At 42.4% G+C, this 26,944-nt stretch overlaps 1 protein-coding gene across 3 annotated transcripts in view; it reads right to left on the minus strand.

Moving 5' to 3' along the window:
* The window catches only part of LOC142245214 (glutaminase kidney isoform, mitochondrial-like), a 1,837,395-nt gene that overhangs the window by 1,155,008 nt on the left and 655,443 nt on the right, over window positions 1-26,944 (minus strand). For all 3 annotated transcript variants that reach the window (XM_075317734.1, XM_075317731.1, XM_075317733.1), the window contains exon 6: window positions 15,343-15,506. In XM_075317734.1, coding sequence (XP_075173849.1) covers window positions 15,343-15,506 — 164 coding nt within the window. The remainder of the gene's footprint in view (window positions 1-15,342; window positions 15,507-26,944) is intronic.

Raw genomic sequence — 26,944 nt, forward strand, 5'->3', positions numbered from 1 at the left:
CTCAGGGCTCATCCCAACTGAACGCCGGCCTCCTTAACCGTGGGCATAACACTACTCAGACAACACAGGGTGAGGGAACCACAATAATTAGACTTTATTGGATCCCCAAACAATTAACGGCACATAACGCATAATCAGCAAAACACACAAATGTAACAGGCAACAGAGTCTCACCCTTCCGCTGGCTCACCAGGGATTTAGAATGTCCATGCCTCACAGGTTCCAAGCTGTCTGAGGTCTGCAAAGTCTGTAACAGGTGACTGAACTGTCCCAACCTGAGTGTTCTCCTTAGGTAGTCCTGGTTTGATGTTAAAATCCTGGCAGCCGGAGTCGAAATCCCTAGGCTGTGGATATGGTCTCCAACCGGATCCGGAGTCCCTAGATTGAAGCCATAAGATGTCCTGATCCTCCAGTCAGCTCCAAAGAGCTTAGACTGAATCCATCAACCATCAACAACCTGGTGGCTTAAAGAAGTCCTCTCTTATAGCCACAGCCCTCCCCCTGGACACACTGCGTCCTCATCGATTGGTTGGACAAGATTGCTTCTCCCATTGGACGAATTTCAAGCTACATGGACAATGCTCATTCAAATGATGTGCTTAGAAAGGCTGAGGGTGTACATGTAAACTGGGAGCCACTAGATAATGGCTACTAAGGGGTGCTTCACACACAGCGAGCTCGCTGCCGAGATCGCTGCTGAGTCACGCTTTTTGTGACGCAGCAGTGACCTCATTAGCGATCTCGCTGTGTGTGACACTGAGCAGCGATCTGGCCCCTGCTGCGAGATCGCTGCTCGTTACACACAGCCCTGGTTCGTTTTCTTCAAAGCCGCTCTCCTGCTGTGACACACAGATCGCTGTGTGTGACAGCAAGAGAGCGACAAATGAAGCGAGCAGGGAGCAGGAGCCGGCGTCTGACAGCTGAGGTAAGCTGTATCCAAGATAAACATCGGGTAACCAAGGTGGTTACCCGATATTTACCTTAGTTACCAGCCTCTGCAGCTCTCACGCTGCCAGTGCCGGCTCCGGCTCTCTGCACATGTAGCTGCTGTACACATCGGGTTAATTAACCCGATGTGTACAGCAGCTAGGAGAGCAAGGAGCCAGCGCTAAGCAGTGTGCGCGGCTCCCTGCTCTCTGCACATGTAGCTGCATTACACATCGGGTTAATTAACCCGATGTGTACTGTAGCTAGGAGAGCAAGGAGCCAGCGCTCAGTGTGCGCGGCTCCCTGCTCCCTGCTCACACTGGTAACTAATGTAAACATCGGGTAACCATACCCGATGTTTACCTTAGTTACCAGTCTCCGCAGCTTCCAGACGGCGGCTCCGTGCAAGCGCAGCGTCGCTTGCACGTCGCTGCTGGCTGGGGGCTGTTCACTGGTCGCTGGTGAGATCTGCCTGTTTGACAGCTCACCAGCGACCATGTAGCGATGCAGCAGCGATCCTGACCAGGTCAGATCGCTGGTCGGATCGCTGCTGCATCGCTAAGTGTGAAGGTACCCTAAGGTAATTACATTATCAATACACAACTACAATACAATGGTTACTGGAAATGTCTGGAGAACAATAGTCTAGCTTTCAGTGGCCAACACAATTACCTTGAGTCAACAAGAGTCTTGTAAAAACAATGAGGGACTTCTCCCCCATCTATAGACAATCTATCATGCTGTCTGGCTGGATTTTAAGAAACGTTAACCCATGAGAGTCCATGTCGTCACAATGATTACAAAAAATATTTTTTGTAGACCTGTTATATATGTCAATGATTCCACTAAGTGGTTTTAAATAATTGTAAAGTGCTCTTGATATCCCTAGTTATATTAATATTGATAATAAATAAAAGTTACATTTTAAAAAATACTCTTTCGAATTAGAAAAGAAATCCAGCACTACTTCAACACTGCAGATTTATCAAGCCCTTAGGCAAAAAAACAGAGAGAACAGCAGTGCTACATCATGAAAACATCTTAGAACGCAGAATGTAAGTCAAATTCGAGCCGACCACACACTTCCCACTGTGCGCACAATACTGCGCATCACTCAGACATGAGCACAGAGTGATACTCACCACGGAGATTTTTACGTCATTTTCCGAACCCCGAGCCTTGAGACTGAAGGTTCTCTCATCTCTACTACCAATTGTATAAGGTTGTCAGTAACAGGGAAGCAGCAAAAAAACAATTACAGCGTCGAAACTTACCCTGTGGCATAATTTTTTTAAGGCAATTCTTTGATTCTCTATACGATTGGGAGCCCATGTCCACCAACTAAGATAGTTAATTTCTTAAGATGAGACATGTAGTCTACGCTGTAATGTGCCCATGTAAGTTGTATTACATTGGAAAAACTATTAGATCCCTTTTTGTAAGTTTTAGGGACCGTGTTCATTTCTTAAACACAGAAGTGGGTGCCACAAGGTTGATAAAACAAAGAAATACACAGTTCAGATACAAAATCTCTGAGATTTACTAGCCTAGAAAGGGTTAAAGGGAATCTGTTACATGGTTTTCGCTATCGCATCTGAGAGCGGCATAATTTAGAGACAGAGACCCTGATTCCAGCTATGTGTCAATTACTGAGCTGTTTGTTGCCATTTTGATAAAATCAATATTTTCTCTGCTGCGGATCCTGCAGTTATACAGAGCTCATGAATACGGTGGACTACCTGGCGGCACGCCAAGTACTTCTCTTATGATAATCTACTGCTGGTTAAACAGTGATTTTACCAAAACACTAAGCAGCCCAGTAAATGACACACTGCTGAAATCAGGATCTCTGTCCCAAAATTATTATGCTCTCAGATTAGGTGTTAAAACTTGGTGACAGCTTCCCTTTAATGTACCTGAAAGAGGAGGCAATTTTCATGCAGTATGAAGCTAAGTGGATTTTGTGACTAGATGCTCAAGGGCCACTTGGATTCAATGAGAGAGATAATTTATCAGTGTTTTTATAGTGTTTGTCTAGATTTGTATGGAAGTTTTCATTTGATGTTGTATTAATTTGTATTATACTAACAAGTGGAGGTTAGCTATTTAACCCCTTCACGACCGGCCGGTTTTCGCTTTCCATTTTTTATGTCGCCATTCTTCTTCTAAGAGACGTAACTTTTTTATTTTTCAGTCAATATGGTCATGTGAGGGCTCATTTTTTGCGGAACGAGCTGTACTTTTAAATGAAACCATAAGTTTTACCATATAATGTACAGTGGAACCTTGGTTAACGAGAACAATCCGTTCTGGGAGTGTGCTTGTTAACCAAGTTACTCGTTCCGCAAAGCAAGATTTCGCATAGGAAATCATTGCAATGCAGACAATTCGTTCCACAACTTGTTAACTGTCCCATCCTGGTCCCCTATTGTGCCATTCTACACACGCACAAACACACACACACACAAACACGCACGCACACACACCTATTATGCTCACCTTACCTTCCGTTCCATTGCCGGTCTCCTGGGACTTGCTGTACGCTGGTACGGGATGTGTATCGGGTAACCATAACGACAAGGGAGGAACTTCCACTGCCAGAGCGCTGACGTCAAAGGCAGGAGCCGCTTGCCTCTGATTGGCTAGCGCGCTGCCTTTCAATAGTGACTGACAGCAGAAGTTCCTGCCTCGTCACAATGCCTGCCAAATGCCGATACACATCCTATACCGGCGAACTACAGGACCCAGGAGGCCAGCGATGAAACGGAAGGTACACATATTATGCTCAACTTACCTTCCGTTCCATCGCCGGCCTCATGGTTCTTGTAGTTCGCCGGCGATGGAACGGAAGGTAAGGTGAGCATAATACTGTATGTGTGTGTGTGTGCGTGTTTGTTTGTGTGTGTTTTGTGCCTGCTTGTGTGCGTTTGTGTGGACTGCAAAAGCGGGTTAAAGTGCAGTTGATGTACGGAACCGGAAGTGTGTGCGGTGAGTATTTTGCTTGTACAGCAAAGCTTTCTCGTAAACCGAGTTACAAATTTACAGCAAGCTTTGCTCATTAGACAAAATACTCGCTAACTGGGTTACTTGTTAAGCGAGGTTCCACTGTACTGGAAAACAGCAAAAAATTCCAAATGCGGAAAAATTGCAAAAAAAGTGCGATAGCACTATTGTTTTTGAGAAAAATTTTTTTCACTGTGTTCAAATTATAGTAAAACTGATGTGTAGGTGTGATGCCTGAGGTGAGTGCGAGTTCATAGACATCAAACATGTATAGGTTTACTTTTATATAAGGGGTTAAAGAAAATCAGAAATTTGTCCGAAAAAAGTGGCGCATGTGTTACGCCATATTCCGTGACCTGTAGCGTTCTCATTTTTCAGGATCTATGGCTCAGTGATAGCTTATTTTTTGCATCTCAGGCTGCCGTTTTTAACTGTACCATTATTGCGCAGATGCCTGTTATTGCATTTTGCGCAAAATTTGTGGTAACCAAAAATCGTAATTTCGCCGTTTGAAATTTTTTTGCCGCTACGCCATTTACCGATCAGAATAATTGATTTACTTTGATAGATTAGGCATTACTGAACGCGGCGATACCAAATGTGTGTATATTTTTTTCTTTTTTTTAACCCTTTAATTTTCAATGGGGCAAAGGGGGTTGATTTGATTTTTATTTTTTTTTTATTTTTTTTAATATTTTAAAACTTTTGTTTTTACTTTTTTTTTATTTTACCAGTCCCCCTAGGAGGCTATATGGTTCATCAATCTGATCGCTCTGCCATATCTGCTGATCACAGCTATACAGCGGTAAATAGCAGATATGCTCATTTTCTGCCTCATCCAGCTCTGGGCTGGGTGAAACCGAAAGTAAGTCATATGAGCTCCAGGAGTCATCACATGACCCTGTGCTACATGACAACCACCGGAAGTCATGTGATCACGTCACGTGATCATGTCACTTGACTTCCGATATCGGCCGGTGAGTAAATGTTTACCATCGATGCCATTATAATGGCGCTGTCACATATTGACAGCGCCATTTAAAAGGTTAAACAGTACGGGCAGATAACGATTCTGCTCATGCCTGGCAGGCACACATCTCAGCTGTGAAAATCAGCTGAGATGTGCGCCGATCGCGGCAAGCTGCCGGCATCAGACCGCGGGCAGTAACACTATGACTGCCAGGACGTAATATTACTGCCCATGGTCGTTAAGGGGTTAAAGATATTGTCTGACGTCAGTACGTAGGTGTGGAGCTGTAGAAGCGTTCAAGCCACACAAAATGGCTGTTGTCCGTATACTCCATTTTCCTACTCTCCTGCCATGCATGGACTTTCAATGTTAATATAATAAAGAAGTAATTTTATGGAGGGTGAGTGCCACTTGATTTTCTTCATGTTTTTGGAATATTTTAAAATATATCTTTAGTTTAGGGGTTTAGTTGCCTTTGGCAAATTGTAATACAATAAAAAATACAGAGATTTCAATTTTTTGTAGGTGAGAAAACTTGCAAAGTCGCCAGTGCATCACATACTTATTTTCCCCACTGTAGGTATTCTGGGATCAAAACTATTCCTTATGAAGCTCAACAGGTAGGGATAAAAGAAAGGCAACTCCTTGTGCCCTACCAGTTTTGAGAGCAATTATTGAGGGTTTCACATGAGTTTCTCTGAGCTGCACATTTAGGGACTTAAGTCAGACTCATTCAAATCTTTTATTGGCCTAAAATGGGCACCAATGTACTAAATTATTGCAGCTCTTGTATCACTTGCCAAAGTGTGGGGAAATCTGGGCCTATGCCCAAGGCCTCATCGGTTCCTTTGTCCATCATTGATGATCCCTTCTAGAAAAGTGATGCAAATATTATTGGACCATACCCAGCAGTTCTTGTCACCGCTTCATCCTAACAGTGTTAAATTATGCTACTAGATGCCCGGGGCCACAGCTCTGTCATCTATTAAGGAAGACAAGGTGATGGATGCCCTGATAAGCATATTTTATCTTTTACAATTTCTCAAGGAGATGCTCTCCGATCAAGGGATCCAGTTCATGTCCAACTTGATGCAGTGACTCTGTTAAAAAATGCAGGTACAATTCACAGACCAATGGCCTGTGCAAGTTATTTAGTTTGACTTTAAAAACAAGTGCTCAAGATGTTGGTTGAGTTTTGGAGGCATGACAGGGAGTGATATCTCTAACATCTCCTATTTGTTGTTCACTCAAAGGTACTGTGGACCTTTACTTGATGCTTCCCTTTTGAGATCCGGTATGGGTGATGCTTATAGGCCAGCTAGATCTCATGAAAGACTCTTGGGAAAGATCTGTGCAGTTCAGGAGAATCAATCACAAATTATGTAAATGAGATTCAGAGAGAAGATGTAAATTCTGTCTGGGTGAAAATAGCACAGGTCCATACAAACTGGAAGAAGTAGTATGAGTACAGTCAGGGCTGTAGAGTCAGTAAGCCAAACCTTCGACTCCGACTCCTCAATTTCCTCTGACTCCTACATATATTGCTTATAGTTAAGTGAAAAATGTATTGTAGTACATGAACATGTATATGTGAACATCAGACATTTAATAATTTTTATGATACAATAATCAAGATATTTGGATAGAACATAAAATATATTTATTGGAATACAACTTTAGAACACAAAAAACTAATAAATTGTAAATATGTAATACACTATGTAATATACAGTAGATTACATATATATCTTGTGTGTGTATGTATGTATGTATATAAATATACAGTATATATTACATATTGTATTACATATTTACAATTTATTAGTTTTTTGTGTTCTAAAGTTGTATTCCAATAAATATATTTTATGTTCTATCTAAATATCTTGATTATTGGAGCATAAAAATGATTAAATGTTGATGTTCACATTGTACTACAATAAATTTTTCACTTAAATATAAGCATTATACTAAATGTTATTATTTAGTATGTTTTTGTTGAAAACTGTTTTTTGCCACTTACATAGTGCAATACATAGTCTTATATATAACACTATATAATACACTATGTAAGTGGCAAAAAAATAACATTTGTGCAGTCTATGAATTTGTTGTAAGAAATAGAATTGCCTCCATCAGGTCCTCCTTCGCAGATGACCTCAAATCTCACCTAATAATTTTAAGGCTAGAGAACAACCTCTCTACAGTAACTTGGGTTGGAGGCAAAGCCGTAACCACATGGGCAACATCTCTAACAATTTCCGGGTATAAAGGAATTGCCTCATGCACAGTCAGTTTTGATGAACGGTTGAATTTTTCAATTTCTTTCAGAGCAAGTGAAAAATTTTACTGAAAACTGGTCAATCTGCTTGCTTTAGGAGACGGAGTGAAATCTTTTTCCTTGCGCCAATGCTTTACCTGCTCCATGTCATTCAAATACTTGTCAAAGTTAAACTCCTCATCTGAAGAGAATGAAGATATGGCAGCAGTAGCACTGTCAGGCCCCAAGTCCTCTTGCGCCTGGCAGTCCTGTAGGCCACTCATCCTAACTGCTACCTCAGTCAGAGCTTCTTTTCCTTTAGTAAGCTGTTGATCATCAAGCAGTAGACGATGACTTGGGTCCACATAAACAGCTGCCAGAAGAATTTTATTTTCCAATACCTGTGTCTCTCTCTGTTTTATTGAAACAGAAATGCCATCTGCGATTAAACCTCCTTTTTGGGATAGGCAAATTATAAAGTTTTTCCACTCCCTTATGAAAATGCCAGGAGTTAAATCCTCAGCTTGTAATTTTTTAGTCACGGTAAATGGGTGATTAAGCAATTCCTTCAATTCATCCACCTATGTCCATTGACCTTCATTTAATGTTACTTGAGGATTCACCATATCTATAAGAAACAATTTTAGTTCAAGCAATCGCTCAGTCATTAAATAAGTGCTGCCTCACCGAGTGGCTTAATCAACAATTGCCCCTTTCCCAGCACGTCTCTTCAAGATGGAATCAATTTTAGGGGTCCTGGCGGCAATAACCAACTTCCTCACTTTTCCAATTGGATTTCCAGCATGTCCGCCCAGTTTCACACATCTGGCTTTTCGCCGGTTTGGCGGATGCGGCGTACGCCAGTACAGTAAGATATAGTATAGTGGCAGCGCCACAACTTCCGGGTCAAATGCTCCAGTCACATGACAGCATGTGACCGGCGTTTGTCGCACTGCCACTGTACTGTATACACTGTACTGGAGTGCGCCGCATCCGCCAAACCGGCGAAAAGCCGGATGTGTGAAACCGGGGTCCCTCTTGCAGACTATCTCTTATTGCCAGCTGTAGCGTGTGCACAACACAGCGCATGTGATGAATATGAAAGTGTTTTGAAGCAGCTTCAACAAGATCATCTAATCCTAAAGTATCATTTTGCTGTTCTTATGTTGTAATATCTGTTTGTTCCTCAGTTACATGAACAGCCCTGTGGCCTTCCATCTCTAACATACTAAAGCCTAAATTGTCTTCTAGCTGTTGTTCATTACTCTCATTCATCAGTTTAATTGTACTTATCAAGTTTGAAGCATTAAGCTGGGTTCACACATAGCGACAGCGACAACGACATCGCTGTTACGTCACCATTTTCTGTGACGCAACAGTGACCTTATAAGTCACTGTTATGATCGCTGCTTAGCTGTCAAACACAGCAGAAGCAGCAGCGATCATAATGACACGCGTCGCTGTACTACATGTGCAGAGAGCAGGGAGCCGCGCACACTGCTTAGCGTTGGCTCCCTGCACTCCTAGCTACAGTACACATCGGGTTAATTACTCGATGTGTACTGCAGCTACATGTGCAGAGAGCAGGGAGCCGCGCACACTGCTTAGCGCTGGCTCCCTGCACTCCTAGCTACAGTACACATTGGGTTAATTACCCGATGTGTACTGCAGCTACATGTACAGAGAGCAGGGAGCCGGCACTGGCAGAGAGAGCGGCAGACGCTGGTAACGAAGGTAAATATCGGGTAACCAGGGAAAGGTCTTCCCTTGGTTACCCGATGTTTACCGTGGTTACAGCTTACCGCAGCTGCCAGATGCCGGCTCCTGCTCCCTGCTCGCTTCATTTCGTCGCTCTCTCGCTGTCACACACAGCGATGTGTGCGTCACAGTGGGAGAGCGACGACCAAAAAATGAAGCTGGACATTCAGCAACGACTGGCGACCTCACAGCAGGGGCCAGGTCGTTGCTGGATGTCACACACAGCGACAGCGACGGGACGTCACTGCAACGTCACAGAAAATGGTGACGTAGCAGCGATGTCGTTGTCGTCGTCACTGTGTGTGACACCACCCTTATCCTTTACAATAGCAAGAACCTGTTTTTTTTTTGAGTTCGTAATATTGGAGAACGTTTTCCACTAAGGCCTGGAGGAACTGGCCGGTGTGATGAGCTTTAGTATCTTTTACTGCCAGTGACTTGGTAAGAATTTCTTTCTTGTCACAAACATATCAAACATTGATGGCAAAATAATTCAGTGAAATACAGTGACTCTGGACATCCAGCAAAGGCAATGAGTTTCAAGATAGGACATTCAGACACATCGTTTTGTGAGGATCCTCACAAAGAATGAGTATGTCAGTTTGTGTGACGTGTATCTAATCTGCTTTTGCTATTGAAAACATTATTTATGAGCTCAAAAACCTTTCAGGTTATGCCGTTTTTTAAAAAGCTGATCTGCTTTTGCAGCTGACAAACGTATCCTCAAAAAATGCAGCAAAAACACTGTGTGAATGTAGCTTTAGATCAGGAATAGAACAGCCACTTATAGGACATTTCATAACTTTCCCAAATTCCTATGAAAAATATTCAGCACATTCTGCATTGAACTACTGTCCCCAATTTATTATATATTTTAGGAGTCGGAGTCGGTGCATTTTATACCGACTCCACCAAAATGAGCTCCAACTTCGACTCCACGACTCCGACTCCACAGCCCTGAGTACAGTATTAGGGAACAAGGGATAAAGTGGCTTACAGAGTGTGGGTGCTAGTCCCATGACCCAAAATAAACTACAGGAGGCTTGGCAAGGACGTATTTCAATTAAGTGCCACTGGAACTGTGGTTCCAGGCAGGTGTCAGAATGAGCTTGTGAGGTGATCTGTAAATCAATCTCTAAATCTATAAATCTATCACTTAGTAGACAAAGGTGTAAGTGGTCTGGTAGACCCTTTATAACATCTCACCTAAAGAACCTGATGGGGAGATCAGAGAAAGATGTGTATTGCTGATCTGCCATAATTCTGTAGTGACCCCCAGCCTGAAGTGTTCACGAATATAATTTGTAAGATATTTCTGTATTTATCCCTTTTTCTTTCCTACAGTGTTGCTTTTGTTTGTTCTTTTTATGTCATATTTTTTAACCTTTTTAAGTATTGTCCACTATTTTTCATATATTATATCTAAACTTTTATAGCTGTGCTCCTTGCTGCTTTAAAGATACCACAATCCTCGAAGAGTGAAAGTATAGTCTAGCTCTGTTACTCTGTGGATGCCAACTGCAAGAATAGTAACTATCCGGTACTTAGAGAAAGCTAGATGGCGTAAGTACTAATGTATTATTCAGTACAGATATTCAGTGCAGTTGGTGGTAGTGAAAAGTGTGGTGTTAATATGTGAACATGCTTAAGGCTATGTGCCCACATAGCGTATTTTCATGCAGTTATGCTTCGTTCTGCACTGCAGCGTAACTTCATGCGTCCTGCGTCCTCAGCACAATCTATGAAGATTCTGCCTAATCCATGCCCACGTGGCGTATTAGAACGCAGCGCTTCGGCTGCTGCCGAAGCGCTGCGTTATAAAAAGCAACATGTCACTTCTTTCATGCGCTTTGGATGCAGGTCCCGCTCTGTCTATGGGAGAGTCTGCATCCAGAGCGCATGAAATCGGCTTTTCATTACGGACTGTTTCCGCAGCGATTTGAAGCGCACGTGTGCTGTTCAAATTGCTGCAGAAATTTCTGCAGGGACAGAACGCAACGTGGGCACAATTAGGGTGCACTTAGCTCACTGTTAGCCTACTGCGATAGGTGATTGAATGAGTGAAAAGTGGAGTCCCTCTTTGTAGTCAAATCCAAGTCATATGTGTAGGGAGTGGGATGTGTTTGTGACACTCCAGCTCAATATTCCCTAAAGTGGTGTAAGCAAAACATGCACTGGAGGGTGAGGTGCAGGAAACAGAACCTTTTGTTGTCATGAATGTCTTAAGTTCATATGTGTCCAACTGACTTATTTAATGGGTATTGTATGGTTTCTTTTTCATTGTTTGGCTGAATTGCATGGAAGTAATTAATCACTGTGGTTTGAATTGATATTTATTATGCTACTATTTAGTTCACCACTTCAGCAATCTATTGCATTGTATAAAATTTGATTAGAACTATTGATAGACGGACCCGAACTGTAAAAATCCAGATCCATGTGGGTTAAAAAGTACCCGTGCACTGACCCTTAAGTTCTCAGGGAACTTAGAGTACCTATCCAGATCTGGCAACTCGGGTAATTAAAAACTAAAGGAAAATTAAAGAAAAAAATGGAAAGCAGGGGCAGTCTCCCGCGTGGCTGTAACTCTACTTCTGGTGCCGCGAATACTACTTCAAGGGCCGCTCATTAGCCTTCATACATATCCACTGCTTCCTCTGCCCACCGACAGTCCTGGCATTTCTGTTTTTTGTAGTTAGACAGCGCTCCCATCCTGAGTGACAGCGTGTCTGACTGCTTTTAATAACAGATGCTGTCTGTGTTTGTATATTGATGTCAAAATAAATATCTAAAAAATTGGCGTAGGGTCCCCCCATATTGTGATACCCAGCACAGGTGAAGCATACGGCTACAGGTTGCAGCCCTCAGCTGTGTCCTTCCGCTTATTTTGTCTGTGTATCAAAATAAGAGGGACCGCATGCAAATTTTGAAAAAATATTTAAATAAATACATTTTAAAAAACGGCGTGCAGTCTTCTGCAATTTTAATAGTCAGCTATGATAAAGCCAACAGCTGAGGGCTGCTATTCTCAGACTGAGGAGGCCCATGGTAATAGGTGTATTAAGGGGTTAATGACAGCTCACAGCTGTCACTAAGCCCTAGATTAGTAATTGGGAGGGTCTATGAGAAACACCCCTTTACTAATCAGTAAGTGAAAAGAAATAAAACACAAACACCGAAAACATCCATTAATTCATATAACATACAAAAAAAAAACACCCTCTTTCTCCAATTTATTAACCCCAAAACACCCAGTTCCGACCTACTCCACACAACATCCCCTGATGATTCCAGCTCTGCTAGATACATACTGAAGTGAATCTGCGCTGGCACAGAAAATGTTTGCACACTGTGGGCTTCAGGCAGAGAATGACTGAGGTGCAGCGATGAGCGGTGACATCCCTCAGTTTGTTTGTGGTCACAACAGGAGGTTCCCACAGTCCTCCACCTGTGACAGCAGGTAACCTGACCTCAGGTGACCTAATTGAACTCAGGTGAGGTCATTCGTGGCAGAAAACCGTGTTTTTGCAGATTTGATGCTGAAATTTATACAACATATTCCTGCACCAAATCTACACCTTCTAAAAAAAAATTGCATCAAAACATGATAGTGATAAGATTTTTTTTTGCCAGGAGATGTAGATTCGGGGCAGGAATATGGTGTAAAAATGTCAGCACCTAATCTGCATCTCGTGGCCAAAAAGTGCACACAAATGTTAAGCCATCTTGGTGCAGTTTTCTGCCAGGTGGTGCAAATTTGATGCTGAAATGTCTGCACCAGTTTATAGAATCAAATTTGCAGCTCCTGGCAGAAAACTGCATCGAAATGGCGTCAAAACCATTTTGTGCACTTTTTTGCCAAGAGATGCACATATGTTGTTAAAATTTATAAACCATATTCCTGCACAAATCTGCATCTCCTGGCAAAAAAATGCATCAAAACTGCATCACAACACATAAAGCTGTACGCTTAATCTGTACTGGTTATCACAATATGGGGGGATCGTGCACCAATTTTTAATTTATTTATTTTTACACTACAATAGGGACACACACAGGGTTTGTGATTAGTTGCAGTCAGACAGGGTGGGGGCGCAGTCTGACTGCAGCAAATGAGAAACGCTGGAACTGCCGTTGGGCGGGCGAAGCAGTGCGTATGCATGAAGTTAATGAGCGGCCCCGGAAGCAGCATTACAGGAGCGTGCAGACTGGTAAGTATAATGCACTTGCTCTAATCCCCCTATTCCTTCTTTTTAAAGCGCCAGATTCGGGTCCCCATAGACTTATATGGGGACCGGCGCACGGGCAGATATCCGGCATTAATTCCAGACCAGAACTGGGTTTTAAAAAATAAAACCAGGTTGGACCCACTGATCCTGGGTATCAGCATGTCCGCCCATCACTAATTCTAACCTTATTTGTCTGTATAATTCTATATTGCTGTTCCACCACCTCTTACTGTATTTAACATATATATTTTGGGTTTTACATTTTTTAATAATTCTGTGTTCAGCTAATCATGAACAAAAATTTGTATTTTAAATTAGTTTAATTTATTTTTAATTTTATTTCATTTGTATTTTAGGTAATTTATCTCAATTTAGGGCATCAAATGAATCAGGGAACCAGTTTTTACATTGCCTTTTGGACAATTGGAAGAGTCCTTGATTTTTGCAAATTAACTGAAATATAATACAATTAAAGTATTAAGAAGTGATAGTTATAATATATATCTTAATATTTTCATCCAGCCAACATTGGAATTCCCTGCAATATCTCCTGTGACCGTTTAAATTATCAATATTTTTTTGTTAAATCTGTTTATAAATCTTTAAAATTTGATCTTTAAATGTTAGCATTATTGAAGATAGCTGACATTCCCAATCCCCATAGTTTCTGCTTTCAGTGAGTAAGTCTATTTTTTGAAATTTACAGATTTTCATCAATCTTTTAAACACTGATTTCTCCATATTGGTGCAAAATTCTACATTTATATGAGCCAAAAGAACATCAAAATATATACCCTACTTTATGGATCACATTGATATTGGGTGATATACCACTCAAATTGATGGAATATATATTTCCTGCTGACATAAAAGCTTTGTTAAAAAGTGATTACTCTTGTATGGAAATGGTGATGAAACCAGACCCCGCAGCCCCACCCTGATGTTTCTAATACGTCGAAGCCACGTGATACGGCCTTGTCGCTTCCACCAATACTGGATGTTCCGCACCCCCAGGGGTATGTAAGATCCACTTTGCGCAGTTTTTTGCTGCCAGCAGTTCCTAGTTAAGATACAAGCCTGGTCCATTGGCAGGATTATATCAGGCTAGAAATCAGCCCAGGTAGCCTGTGATATTGAAGTGCAATCTCAGACGTGCAGATTTATGGATAGAGATAAAAGAGCAACGCAAGGTTAAACTATGTATTTAATCCCCTTACAGGCACACTAGATAAAAAAATATATATGCACACACAACAATGAATTTACAGATATTACAGACAGAAATGCAAATAAAAGGTAGTAGCACAAACAGGCATACACAGACACTTAAATAAGTTACCAGTTCCTTAGCTGGCTGCTAGGCCTTGGTGCTGGCTCGGCACAGGGGAGGCGCTGTGGAGCCAATGGTTTCAATGGTAATTTCAGTACATTTACCGGATGTGACCTCTCCTGAGAAGGCCACTTTCAAAAATGTTTACTTTTGTTTTTAAAATCCCACATACCTCCCACCTGGTGACCTACGAAAGGGCTGAACATAGGATGTGCATTCTGGTTCCAGAGAATTATGAAAAGACAGCTTTCCTCATATCTCCACCTCTAACTGTCCCACGGGGAAAATATTACCATCATGTTTCTTATTATGATTTTATCTATCCATAGCTAGGAAACATGATGTGTCTATTGTCTTCAAGCGGCTAGTTATTTTTTTATAGGCTGATACGCATGTCCCACAATTAAAGTAAAATATGTGTCTTACGTGTGTCCCACTGTCCTGAGGCCGAAAATATGCCTGCCATATTTGTGGGAGGTATGCACACCCCAATATTTACAATTTTTACATGAGTGCCCGTCTGTCTCCAAGTACCCTTCGATGCTTCTTTGGAACTAACTATCGCTCGCCCACTTTCCTAGCTGAATGACTTTTGTCACCAGGAGGCTTTGCTCTGCTCAGATGCTGCTTCCTCAATAATTAACTTTCACGCCTTATCGTTTGTTCCAGAATGAAGTTATTTGATTTCTATACTGAAAAGGATGACCTCTTGATGCAGCTCATGATGTGTGGAAATATGTATGATTGGCAGGTGGACTGGCATGTATGAATATACCATATTCCTCACAGAAATGATGATCCCCAACCTCAATTTTCCTGAAAATGTTAGTATAATACATTATAATAAAAAAAAAAACATTTAACTTACCATCTTCATTCAAAAACAGTTTATTGAATCTTAAACCACTGGGTTCTTTTCCAACATATCTATGCACAAACTCTGTGCTAAGATCATTAACGGCAATTGCATACTTCAGAGGCTTTACACATGACTGAAGGCAAAATGGGACTTTAGTATCACCAACAGAATGCCTATAGAGGGAGAAAAGCACAATAAGTAAAAGCATGGTAAATGTTTTCCTGTTACCTTAAAATACATGGAAAGAAAGATTACTTTGGTCTTGCCATTAAGAATCATAAATTAACTTTAATGAAGATAAAGTAAAAACCCTGCAAAGATCAAAGGTTTCAGTGACTGAATGGTTGTGTAACCATAAGATAGTGGGATATCTTGATTACTTGTCTGAAGTCCCAGAAATAGATCAAAGACTTAAGTTGGTGTCACACATAGCAACGCAGCAGCGATCACGACCAGCAATCTGACCTTATCAGAATCGCTGCTGCATCGTTACATGGTCGCTGGTGAGCTGTCAAACAGGCAGATCTCACCAGCGACCAGTGACCAGTGACCAGCCCCCAACCAGCAGCGACGCGTGGAAGCGTAACTAAGGTAAATATCGGGTAACCAAGGAAAGCACTTCTCTTGGTTACCCGATATTTACCTTAGATACTAGCGTCCGCCGCTCTCACGCTGCCAGTGACGGCTCCCTGTTCCCTGCACTCCTAGCCAGAGTACACATCGGGTTAATTACCCGATGTGTACTCCAGCTACGTGTGCAGGGAACAGGGAGCCGGCACTGGCAGCGTGAGAGCACACCGCTTAGCGCTGGCTCCCTGCACTCCTAGCCAGAGTACACATCGGGTTAATTAACAGATGTGTACTCCAGCTACGTGTGCAGGGAACAGGGAGCCGGCACTGGCAGCATGAGAGCGGCGGTGCTAGTAACTAAGGTAAATACCGGGTAACCAAGGAAAGGGCTTCTTGGTTAGCCAATGTTTACCATGGTTACAGCTTAACCAGAAGCCGGCTCCCTGCTCCCTGCTCGCTTCAGTTCGTCGCTCTCTCGCTGTCACACACAGCGATGTGTGCTTCACTGCGGGAGAGCAACGTCCAAAAAACAAAGCAGGACATTCAGCAACGACCGGCGACCAGACAGCAGGGGCCAGGTCATTGCTGGATGTCACACACAGCGACAGCGACGGGACATCGCTGCTACGTCACAGAAAATGGTGACTTAGCAGCGACGTCGTTGTCGTCGTCGCTATGTGAGACACCACCTTTAAGGCCACTTTACACACAGAGATAAATCTTTGGCAGATCTGTGGTGGCAGTGAAATTGTGGACAATCAGTGCCAGGTTTGTGGCTGTGTACAAATGGAACAATATGTCTATGATTTCATTGCAATCACAGATCTGCCAAAGATTAATCTCTGTGTGTAAAGTGGCCTTTAGACTGATGAGTAAAAGGGTGACAATGTTTTTAACATTTTACTTATAGGCTCTATATCTCACTACCCATTACAGCTTCGAACCTGAGAATTCATTTATTATATAGGCAATCATCTTGGCTATCTCATTCATAAATTTGACTTGCAAAAATTTAGAATTTGTAGAAAAAGAAAAAAAATACACCCTTCAGTATGGTTAAATTCTCCACCCGTAGTATATTCCCTGAAGACCCATCTGAATCCGTGGACTTACGCTGGATGCAGACGAAAAAAGAAGAAATTGGGCTCTCCAAATAAAATTCAAACACTTTATTGTTCCATTTTAAAATCCATGGTGGTCAAATAAGATATATTCAAACCCGTTTTTGGCAGATGCCCTTGTTCACTGAATACAATTTCCACATGGTACAACAAACATTTAAAATCAAAACCTGCCCACCCAGGAAAACAAATCAACAATTAACCATTTACACCTGCTTCAATTCTGAGAATGAATCCCTGTATGCATATACATAGAAAAAAGTTACCAATATTTCTCAAGTAATAGGATGTAAAAAGCAAAAGGACTACACATTAATCGAGAAAGACTACATTATAACAGAAATACCACTAGTTATATAAGTAGAAAGTTAGATATCAATACAAAGTCTGCTTTAAGAAGAAAATTTAATTCTTACTTATTCATTCTCCTTTGCAAAGCATCATATTATTGTATAAATATAAGAAATGACCATGAAAATCAATATATATATATATATATATATATATATATATATATATATATATATACATATATATATGTATATATATATATATATATATATATATATATACGTATATATATACAGTGCCTACAAGTATTATTCAACCCCCTGCAGATTTAGCAGGTTTACACATTCGGAATTAACTTGGCATTGTGACATTTGGACTGTAGATCAGCCTGGAAGTGTGAAATGCACTGCAGCAAAAAAGAATGCTATTTCTTTTTTTTTTTTTTTTTTTTTTTTTTTTTTAAAAAATTGTGAAAAGTTTATTCAGAGGGTCATTTATTATTCAACCCCTCAAACCACCAGAATTCTGTTTGGTTCTCCTAAAGTATTAAGAAGTATTTCAGGCACAAAGAACAATGAGCTTCACATGTTTGGATTAATTATCTCTTTTTCCAGCCTTTTCTGACTAATTAAGACCCTCCCCAAACTTGTGAACAGCACTCATACTTGGTCAACATGGGAAACACAAAGGAGCATTCCAAGGCCATCAGAGACAAGATCGTGGAGGGTCACACGGCTGGCAAGGGGTACAAAACCCTTTCCAAGGAGTTGGGCCTACCTGTCTCCACTGTTGGGAGCATCATCCGGAAGTGGAAGGCTTATGGAACTACTGTTAGCCTTCCACGGCCTGGACAGCCTTTGAAAGTATCCACCCGTGCCGAGGCCAGGCTTGTCCGAAGAGTCAAGGCTAACCCAAGGACAACAAGGAAGGAGCTCCGGGAAGATCTCATGGCAGTGGGGACATTGGTTTCAGTCAATACCATAAGTAACGTACTCCACCACAATGGTCTCCGTTCCAGACGAGCCCGTAAGGTACCTTTACTTTCAAAGCGTCATGTCAAGGCTCGTCTACAGTTTGCTCATGATCACTTGGAGGACTCTGAGACAGACTAGTTCAAGGTTCTCTGGTCTGATGAGACCAAGATCGAGATCTTTGGTGCCAACCACACACGTGACGTTTGGAGACTGGATGGCACTGCATACGACCCCAAGAATACCATCCCTACAGTCAAGCATGGTGGTGGCAGCATCATGCTGTGGGGCTGTTTCTCAGCCAAGGGGCCTGGCCATCTGGTCCGCATCCATGGGAAGATGGATAGCACGGCCTACCTGGAGATTTTGGCCAAGAACCTCCGCTCCTCCATCAAGAATCTTAAGATGGGTCGTCATTTCATCTTCCAACAAGACAATGACCCAAAGCACACAGCCAAGAAAACCAAGGCCTAGTTAAAGAGGGAAAAAATCAAGGTGTTGCAGTGGCCTAGTCAGTCTCCTGACCTTAACCCAATTGAAAACTTGTGGAAGGAGCTCAAGATTAAAGTACACATGAGACACCCAAAGAACCTAGATAACTTGGAGAAGATCTGCATGGAGGAGTGGGCCAAGATAACTCCAGAGACCTGTGCCGGCCTGATCAGGTCTTATAAAAGACGATTATTAGCTGTAATTGCAAGCAAGGGTTATTCCACAAAATATTAAACCTAGGGGTTGAATAATAATTGACCCACACTTTTATGTTGAAAATTTATTAAAATTTAACTGAGCAACATAACTTGTTGGTTTGTAAGATTTATGCATCTGTTAATAAATCCTGCTCTTGTTTGAAGTTTGCAGGCTCTAACTTATTTGCATCTTATCAAACCTGCTAAATCTGCAGGGGGTTGAGTACTACTTGTAGGCACTGTATATATATATATATATATATATATATATATATATATATATATATAAAATGTGCCATCTCTATAATTCATTCTACAAAATGTCTAACTACTCCTGAAAATGTTTCATTCCCATTACCAATATTGGCCATGTGCTCTGCTATTCTCTTTTAGATCTTGCATATTGGGCAGCCCACATGCATAATATGCATTCAATGCAGTAGACAACATATTTCACAGTTAATGAAAGTTTGAATCTTTTTACCTTCTATTTCCTCAGTCTTTTTTGCATATGTGCACATATTGCACTTGGCTCCAAAACATTTAAAAAAAACCTTTGCTAGTTAACCAATTTTCTTTCTTTTTCACCATATACAGGCTAGGTGATATCATGTTACCAATATATCTCCCTTTGCGGGCTATAAGAGAAACACCATTTTTCAGGATCCTATTGTAAATAGGATCCTGATATTATATAGGTATATACACCTCTCTACAATCCTTTTTATTTGCTGAAACTGTCTACTATATGGAGTACTGAATCTAACTTATGATAATCAATTGTTTATCATTGTTTTAATATTGCCATTTTTCTGTTTCGAAAAATTATTTCCATGAAATCTCGTTTTTTATTTTTTGAAAAGCCATATTAATATCCTTTTCTTTATATGCCCTCTGTATTAACCTCTGTGATGTTACAGGGTATTCATCAAGATAAAAGGATTCTGTTGAACAGTTTCTATCAATGTGTGTAAATTCTCCAATAGTGATAGATTTTATAGTATGCTTGGGATGGTTACTATTCGATTTAAGTGTTGATTGTATTCCCACTTATAGATTTTCTATAGACTGCAATACTCCACTCTACCAGAAAGAAAATCACCCTGCAAGGTGAGATCTAAAAAATCAACCTAGTAGACTGAGCCCTCACGGGCAGGGACCTCTATCCTCCTGTACCAGTCTGTGCCTTGTATTGTTTATGATTATTGTACTTGTCCCTATTATGTATACCCCTTTCACATGTAAAGCGCCATGGAATTGATGGCGCTATAATAAATAATAATAATAATAATTTTATTTGCTGAACAAGGAACCGAAAAGCACAATGAAGCATCATTGTTATTGATAAAATCCAAAAATGGGGTCATGTTGGCGAATTCCCCATCCCATTTGACAAGGACGCTGTCGGTAGAGATGAGCGAGTACCGTAATATTCGTAATCGCTATACTCAAAAAGAGTACTTTGTAATATTCGTGTATTCGTTCTGAATAGCAAGTACAATGCAAGTTAATGGGAAATGCGAGTAATTTTCTGCTGGACCCTGCTAAAAGGTCAGGGGGGGGGAATGAGAAAAAGGCTGACATGAATAGGCAAGTGATGAAACTGAATGTTGAGAGCCTGGAGAATATGTGTGCATCCATTTTTGACTATTTTCGACTCACATGTGGTTTCTGAAAACCCCTGAAGCCACATGGAAGACGTTCCGTGTGGCTTCAGTCTATCAGTGCCCCTGCAGTGTATGTCGTACTCCCCCCGCCAGCCCTGCAGTGACTCACACAACAGTGTGCAAGCAGCTGCAGGATGACGAACGCTGACATCAGGAGGTTAGCTTAGATCATTACCGACTGTGATGATCTCCACTGAACTCGTGACATCAGTGCTCATCATTGACTTCCATGACGCCGCTTTCTCACATCAAGTCTCGCCCGAGACTGTGACTAACAGTGACGTCATGGGCTCACAGGACAGTTCGCATGAGAACGCGGTGGCCATGGAACTCAGTGCCAAGCGCTGACCTCAAGAGTTCATGATGTTGGCACGCGTTATGCCCTGAAGTGACCTGGCCTGACCTAATGATGTTAGCTCAGGTCACTGCACTGTTCTCCCAGCCAATGGGGAACATTCTGTTCTTCATTGACTGGGACAGTGAGTATGGTATGGATCATCAGGGGTCCCCCTTATTGGATTATGCCGGACCCGGATTTTTTTTTTTTTTTTTTTTTTTCAATTAATTGGTGAAAGGGGGAGTGTTTTGGGGAGTGTTTTTTCAAATAAAATTATTTTGTTGTCTATTTTTTTTTCTTACTGACTGGCTAGTGATGTTGGGTATCTGATGGATGCCGTGACATCACTAATGCAAGGGCTTGATACCAAGTGACATTACACAGCTGGTATCAACCCCATAATTACCCCGTTTGCTACCACACCAAGGCAACAAGATCAACTGGGGCAAAATGCCAGGATTGGCGAATCTAATGGATGCGCCACTTCTGGGACAGCTGCGGCCTGCTATTTTTAGGCTGGGGAGGATCCAATAACCATGGGTCTCCCTTGTCTGAGAATATCAGAACACAGCTGTCCACTTTACCTTGGCTGGTGATCCAATAAAATAACAGCGTGGAGTGCCCTCTGTTTTGGACTACCAGCCAAAGTGAAGCTGACAGCTGTGGTGTGCAGGCTGCAGCCGTCTGCTTTACCCAAGATGGCTACAAAAAATATGGGACCCCACGTCGGTTTTTTTAATTATGTATTTATTTTTTGGCTAAATATAAGGCTAAGCACCCTTTAGTGCCACATGAAAGGTACCAGAGGGTGCAATATTACAAAATGCAGGGGAGTGGGACATTATATCTATCTACCTATCTATCTAGCTATCTATCTATTCAACTATCTATCTTTCTAGCTTTTGACTGTATGTAACCCTCCTTCCGTTTTTTTTTTGCGGTCCACTAAAAAACAACAACAGAAGGCACATGGATGTAAACCGGATGGTGGACACAACAGAAAAGATGTGAATTGTTTAAAAAACTTAACGCTGGTCTGAGTTATGGTTGACACAGGAAGTTGCCATCACAAAGGCCTCCAATGGCTCCAATGACAAATAGTAGTTAGGTTGCAGTAGGAGAGGTTTTCTGGTTTGTCTAGCACTGCACAATGTAAATTAACAAAAACAAAAATTCCTAAAAGTTGCAAATTTTATTTAATATATTAAAAACTCAATAACTAGATATGAGGAGAGCACTCCAAAAAAGAGGCAAAATGATAAAAAAAATTGAGATAAGCAAGGATCTAGGTAAGCATAAAGGGCCCTACCATTGGCCCTACGCTCTCACCCTACCTTGCCGCCGAGGTTGGCACCATAATAAAGCACATTTGGTGCCCCTGCTCACCGATGATTCACCCTTAAAGACCCTGATGAGTCCCTAACATGGATCCTGTCTGAAATTATCCACAAAACCAATTCTGATCAAATAGCTTTTAATAACCAGGCTCAAAAGAGATAACAATGGTGGTATACACTATTAATATGCCATGCTGGATCAAAAATGAGTTGAAGAGCCCACTTTATAGGTTTTAAACCAAAACAAAGATCAGAAAAAATGAAGAGAAAAGCCAAAAAACACTTCCCTTGTAGATGTCCATACCATCTAGGGACTTCTATACTCTAATCAGGCCTCCTGATGAACCTGAAACACAGGAAACACAGGAGAACCTGAAAACCTGAAACACAGGAGAAATGCATTGATTAGGCCCGAGGTGCGCACCCAGACAGCCGCGTCGTCTGTGGTGTGAGCTCCAAGGTGGAATGAACCTGCAGAGGCGAATACCGCCACAACGGAGCGCGCATACAGGGAATCCCTGTGCGTTCCGGCCTGGAACGCAACAACGCACATGCGCACGGGCCCGGAACCGAAACAGGAATTCACTTCCGGTGCATGCCAATTCACAGAGACGCTGGCTGAGAGGGAGGAGGGAGAACCGGGGAGCTCAGAGAGGCCCCCAGTTCGTACACCATTCTGCTTTACCCGAAAGCGCAGGAAGAGTGGGGGGGTCCCGAATCATGACGAGATGGGAGCAGCTATGGAGTAGGAGGAAGAGCCACGTCCGCAGCTTCCCAGATCCAGCTCCAGGTAACTCCAATCCACAGAACACCACAGGATAACCTCTTCATGCCTGATAGGGACAGGAAAAAACAATGCTGATGAGGGCGCGGAAAGGCCTTCTAACCTCTTTGTGTTTCCTGTCCCTATTAGGGTAGTGAGTAGAGATGAGCGAACCGGTCGCGGTTCGGCTCGAGGTCGCTTCGCCGAACGGGGGTCCCGTTCGAGTTCGGTTCGTCGAACGTTCGACGAACCGAACGCGAACCAATAGGCTATAATGGGAGGCAATCACAAATACATAAAAATGCATTATAAATGTACACAAACAGTTAATAAACATTGCCATAACACTTACCGGTCCCCGCGATCCCTTCTGCACTCTGTCTCCTGCCGCTATTCCATCCGATGATCGCTTAATCCTCCCGGTGACCTGCACTGCCAGCAGAGATGCAGGACCTATCGTGACGTCAAAATAGCCATGTGACCAGTCACGTGGCTATTATCTCATTGGCTACAGACTGGTCACATGACTATGACGCGTCATGTAGGACCTGCGAGTGCATCTCTCCGGTACACGGTGCACATATGTGTATCGCTGTGTACCGGCGACATGCTCTAGCACACGGTCGACTCCCCGTTCCGTTAGGGACCGGCTGACACAGACGGTCATTAGCGGAGATCACCGTTGCCATAGCAACGCAGTTAGCGGTGACGTCACCGCTAACCGCGGCTCCGAGAGCACCATTGCTATGGTAACGCGTCTGTCAGCGTTACCGCTGTTACCGCTAGCAGCCAGCACTGATCACTCACGGAGTGAAGGCTGCACGCTGCTTCACGATTGTAGTGAGGATTGTAGTGAGGATGAGGTTCCCCAGCCCCAAGTGATGAGCTGGTGAACCTCATCCTTCCTCACTACAACCGTCATTACTACTACACTAGAAAGAAAGAAGACAGAAGAGCAGGATCGTGGAGGGCTGACAGGGGGTAATAAAGATGGAGTCTCTAATGTGTCTGTGTATTTATTTCTATTAAAGTATTTTTTCTCTGTGTGGTGTCTTTTTTTTAACCCTTTATTGGAGATGCTTAATGGCCGGGTCAAACGTGCCTGACATTAAGAATCTCTGGCTTAATACTGGCTAGTAAAACAAAGCCAGTATTAACTCATGATTACCCAACAAGCCACCCGGCTCCAGGGCTGTTGGAAGAGTTGGATACAGCGCCAGATGATGGCGCTTCTATGAGAGCGCCATTTTCTGGGACGGCTGCGGACTGAAATCCGCAGCAGAGGCGCCCAGAAACCTCGGGCTAACCTGTGCTGCGGATTCCAATCCCCAGCTGCCTAGTTGTACCCGGCTGGACACAAAAATGGGGCGAAGCCCACGTCATTTGTTTTTTAATTATTTCATGAAATAAGTGAAATAATTAAAAAAAAACGGGCTTCCCTATATTTCTGGTTCCCAGCCGGGTACAAATAGGCAACTGGGGGTTGGAGGCAGCCCATGGCTGCCTGCTGTACCTGGCTAGCATACAAAAATATGGCGAAGCCCACGTCATTTTTTTGGTGGGCAAAAAAATTCTGCATACAGTCCTGGATGGAGTATGCTGAGCCTTGTAGTTCTGCAGCTGCTGTCTGCTCTTCTCCATACAGATAGACAGCAGCTGCAGAACTACAAGGCTCAGCATACTCCATCCAGGACTGTATGTAGAAGTTTTTTGCCCCCTGAAAAAATTATGTGGGCTTCGCCATATTTTTGTATGCTAGCCAGGTACAGCAGGCAGGTACGGCTGCCCCCAACCCACAGTTGCCTATTTGTACCCGGCTGGGAACCAAAAATAAAGGGAAGCCCTTTTTTTATTATTTCATGAATTTCATGAAATAATTAGAAAACAAATGACGTAGGCTTCGCCCCATTTTTGTGTCCAGCCAGGTACAACTAGGCAGCTGGGGATTGGAATCCGCAGCACAGGTTGGCCTGAGCTTTCTGGGCCCCACTGCTGCGAATTGCAGTCTGCAGCCACCTCAGAAAATGGCATTTTCATAGAAGCGCCATATTCTGGCGCTGTATCCAACTCTTCCAGCACCTGCCTGCTATACCTGGCTAGCATACAAAAATATGGCGAAGCTCACGTCCTTTTTTTGTAGTTTTTTGGCAAAAAAAAATAAAAAATGCTTCCCTGGATTTTCCATTGCCAGTGAAGGTAACACCAAGCAGTGGGAGTTAGCAGCCAGTAGCTGCTTGGATTACCCTTAGCTAGCAATACAAAAAATGCAGCGGGAGCCCATATATATTTTTTTTAATTATTTATTTAAATAACTAAAAATAAAATGGGCTTCCCTGTATTTTGATTGCTGGACATCACAGTGCTGTAAAAATAAATCTTTAAAAAAATGACGTAGCGCTCCGCGGTATTTTTGATTCTCAGCGCAGATAAAGCAGACAGCTATGGGTTGCCACCCCCATCTGCCTGCCGTTACCTTGGTTGGCAATCAAAATACAGGGAAGCCCATTAATTTTTTCTATTTAAAAAATAGTTAAAAAAAAAAATGACGTTGGGTCCCCCCATTTTTGATAGCCAGCTAGGGTAAAGCAGACGGCTGTAGCCTGAAAACCACAGCTGGCAGCTTTACCGTGGTTGGGGATCCAATGTGGAGGTCCCCTCAGGCTCTTTTTTATAATTATTTTATAAATATTAATAATTACACAATAAAAGTAGGGTCCCCCCAAATTGGATCACCAGCCAAGGTAAAACGGACAGCTGTGGTCTGGTATTCTCAGGGTGGGAAGGTCCATAGTTATTGGGCCTTCACAGCCTAAAAATAGCAGGCCGCAGGCACCCCAGACGTGGCGCATACACTAGATGCGCCAATCCTGGCGCTTCACCCCAGCTCATCCCGTGCCCTGGTGCAGTGGCAAACGGGGTAATAAATCGGGTTGATACTAGCTGTAAAGTCACCTGAGATCAAGCCCAGCAGTTTGTGATGTCATGGCGTCTATTAGATACCCAACATCATAAACTGTCAGTACTAACAAAAAAAAAAAAAAATCGACAAAAGAAATTTATTTGAAAAAACAGTCCCCAAAACATTTCCTCTTTCACCAATTTATTGTAAGAAAAAAAATAAAGGGGTCCCACGACGACTCTGGACCATCTAGAATATGGGGGGGAGACACTCAGGGAACGTATCCCCCATTTTCTAGGAGTGCGGACCCTTCATGTGAGGAGTGTGGGTGCAATGAATCTGCACTCACTCTTCTCGGGTCCACAGCAGCAGAGTCCATGTCGTAATGGTTGCTACCAAAGCTGCAATGCCCTGCTCATGAGGTAAGGGCATGCCTAATCAGGAGAACTACTGTAGAGGAAGCTCTGCTCACTGGTATATAGGTGCTCAGAGGTAATAATAGATAAAATTAGTGAGTAACCTCGGCACTCTAAATCTCCCAGACTAAGTCAGTAAGTCACAACGGATAGTAATGCAAAATCACTCTTTATTGGTCCGTATTAAGAAAAAAAAAATTTTCAGAAGCATATATGTTTTTGTCCAAAACAAGTTACAAATGACGTTTCGGCCTGAGCCTTCGTCAGATTGGACTTATCTGCATGTAATCATGAAAAATGACAATAATCAGTATCACATAAGAGTGAGAGAACAATAACATAAACTCGAACAATGTAGAGGTACAATTGGGATGCAGCAAAAAAATTGCAACACAGCAAGAAATGAAACACATGATACAAATGTCATAATACAGTACAAGGACAATATAGTAATGACAAATATGGGGTCAGAGTAGGCTTAGACAGCTCTGGTACAAAAGAGATGTCAATCATAAAGTAACATGTGCAGTAGGTGTAGAGCTACAGTATG

This window comes from Anomaloglossus baeobatrachus, chromosome 7 (assembly GCF_048569485.1).
Source record: "Anomaloglossus baeobatrachus isolate aAnoBae1 chromosome 7, aAnoBae1.hap1, whole genome shotgun sequence".
Classification (NCBI taxonomy): domain Eukaryota; kingdom Metazoa; phylum Chordata; class Amphibia; order Anura; family Aromobatidae; genus Anomaloglossus; species Anomaloglossus baeobatrachus.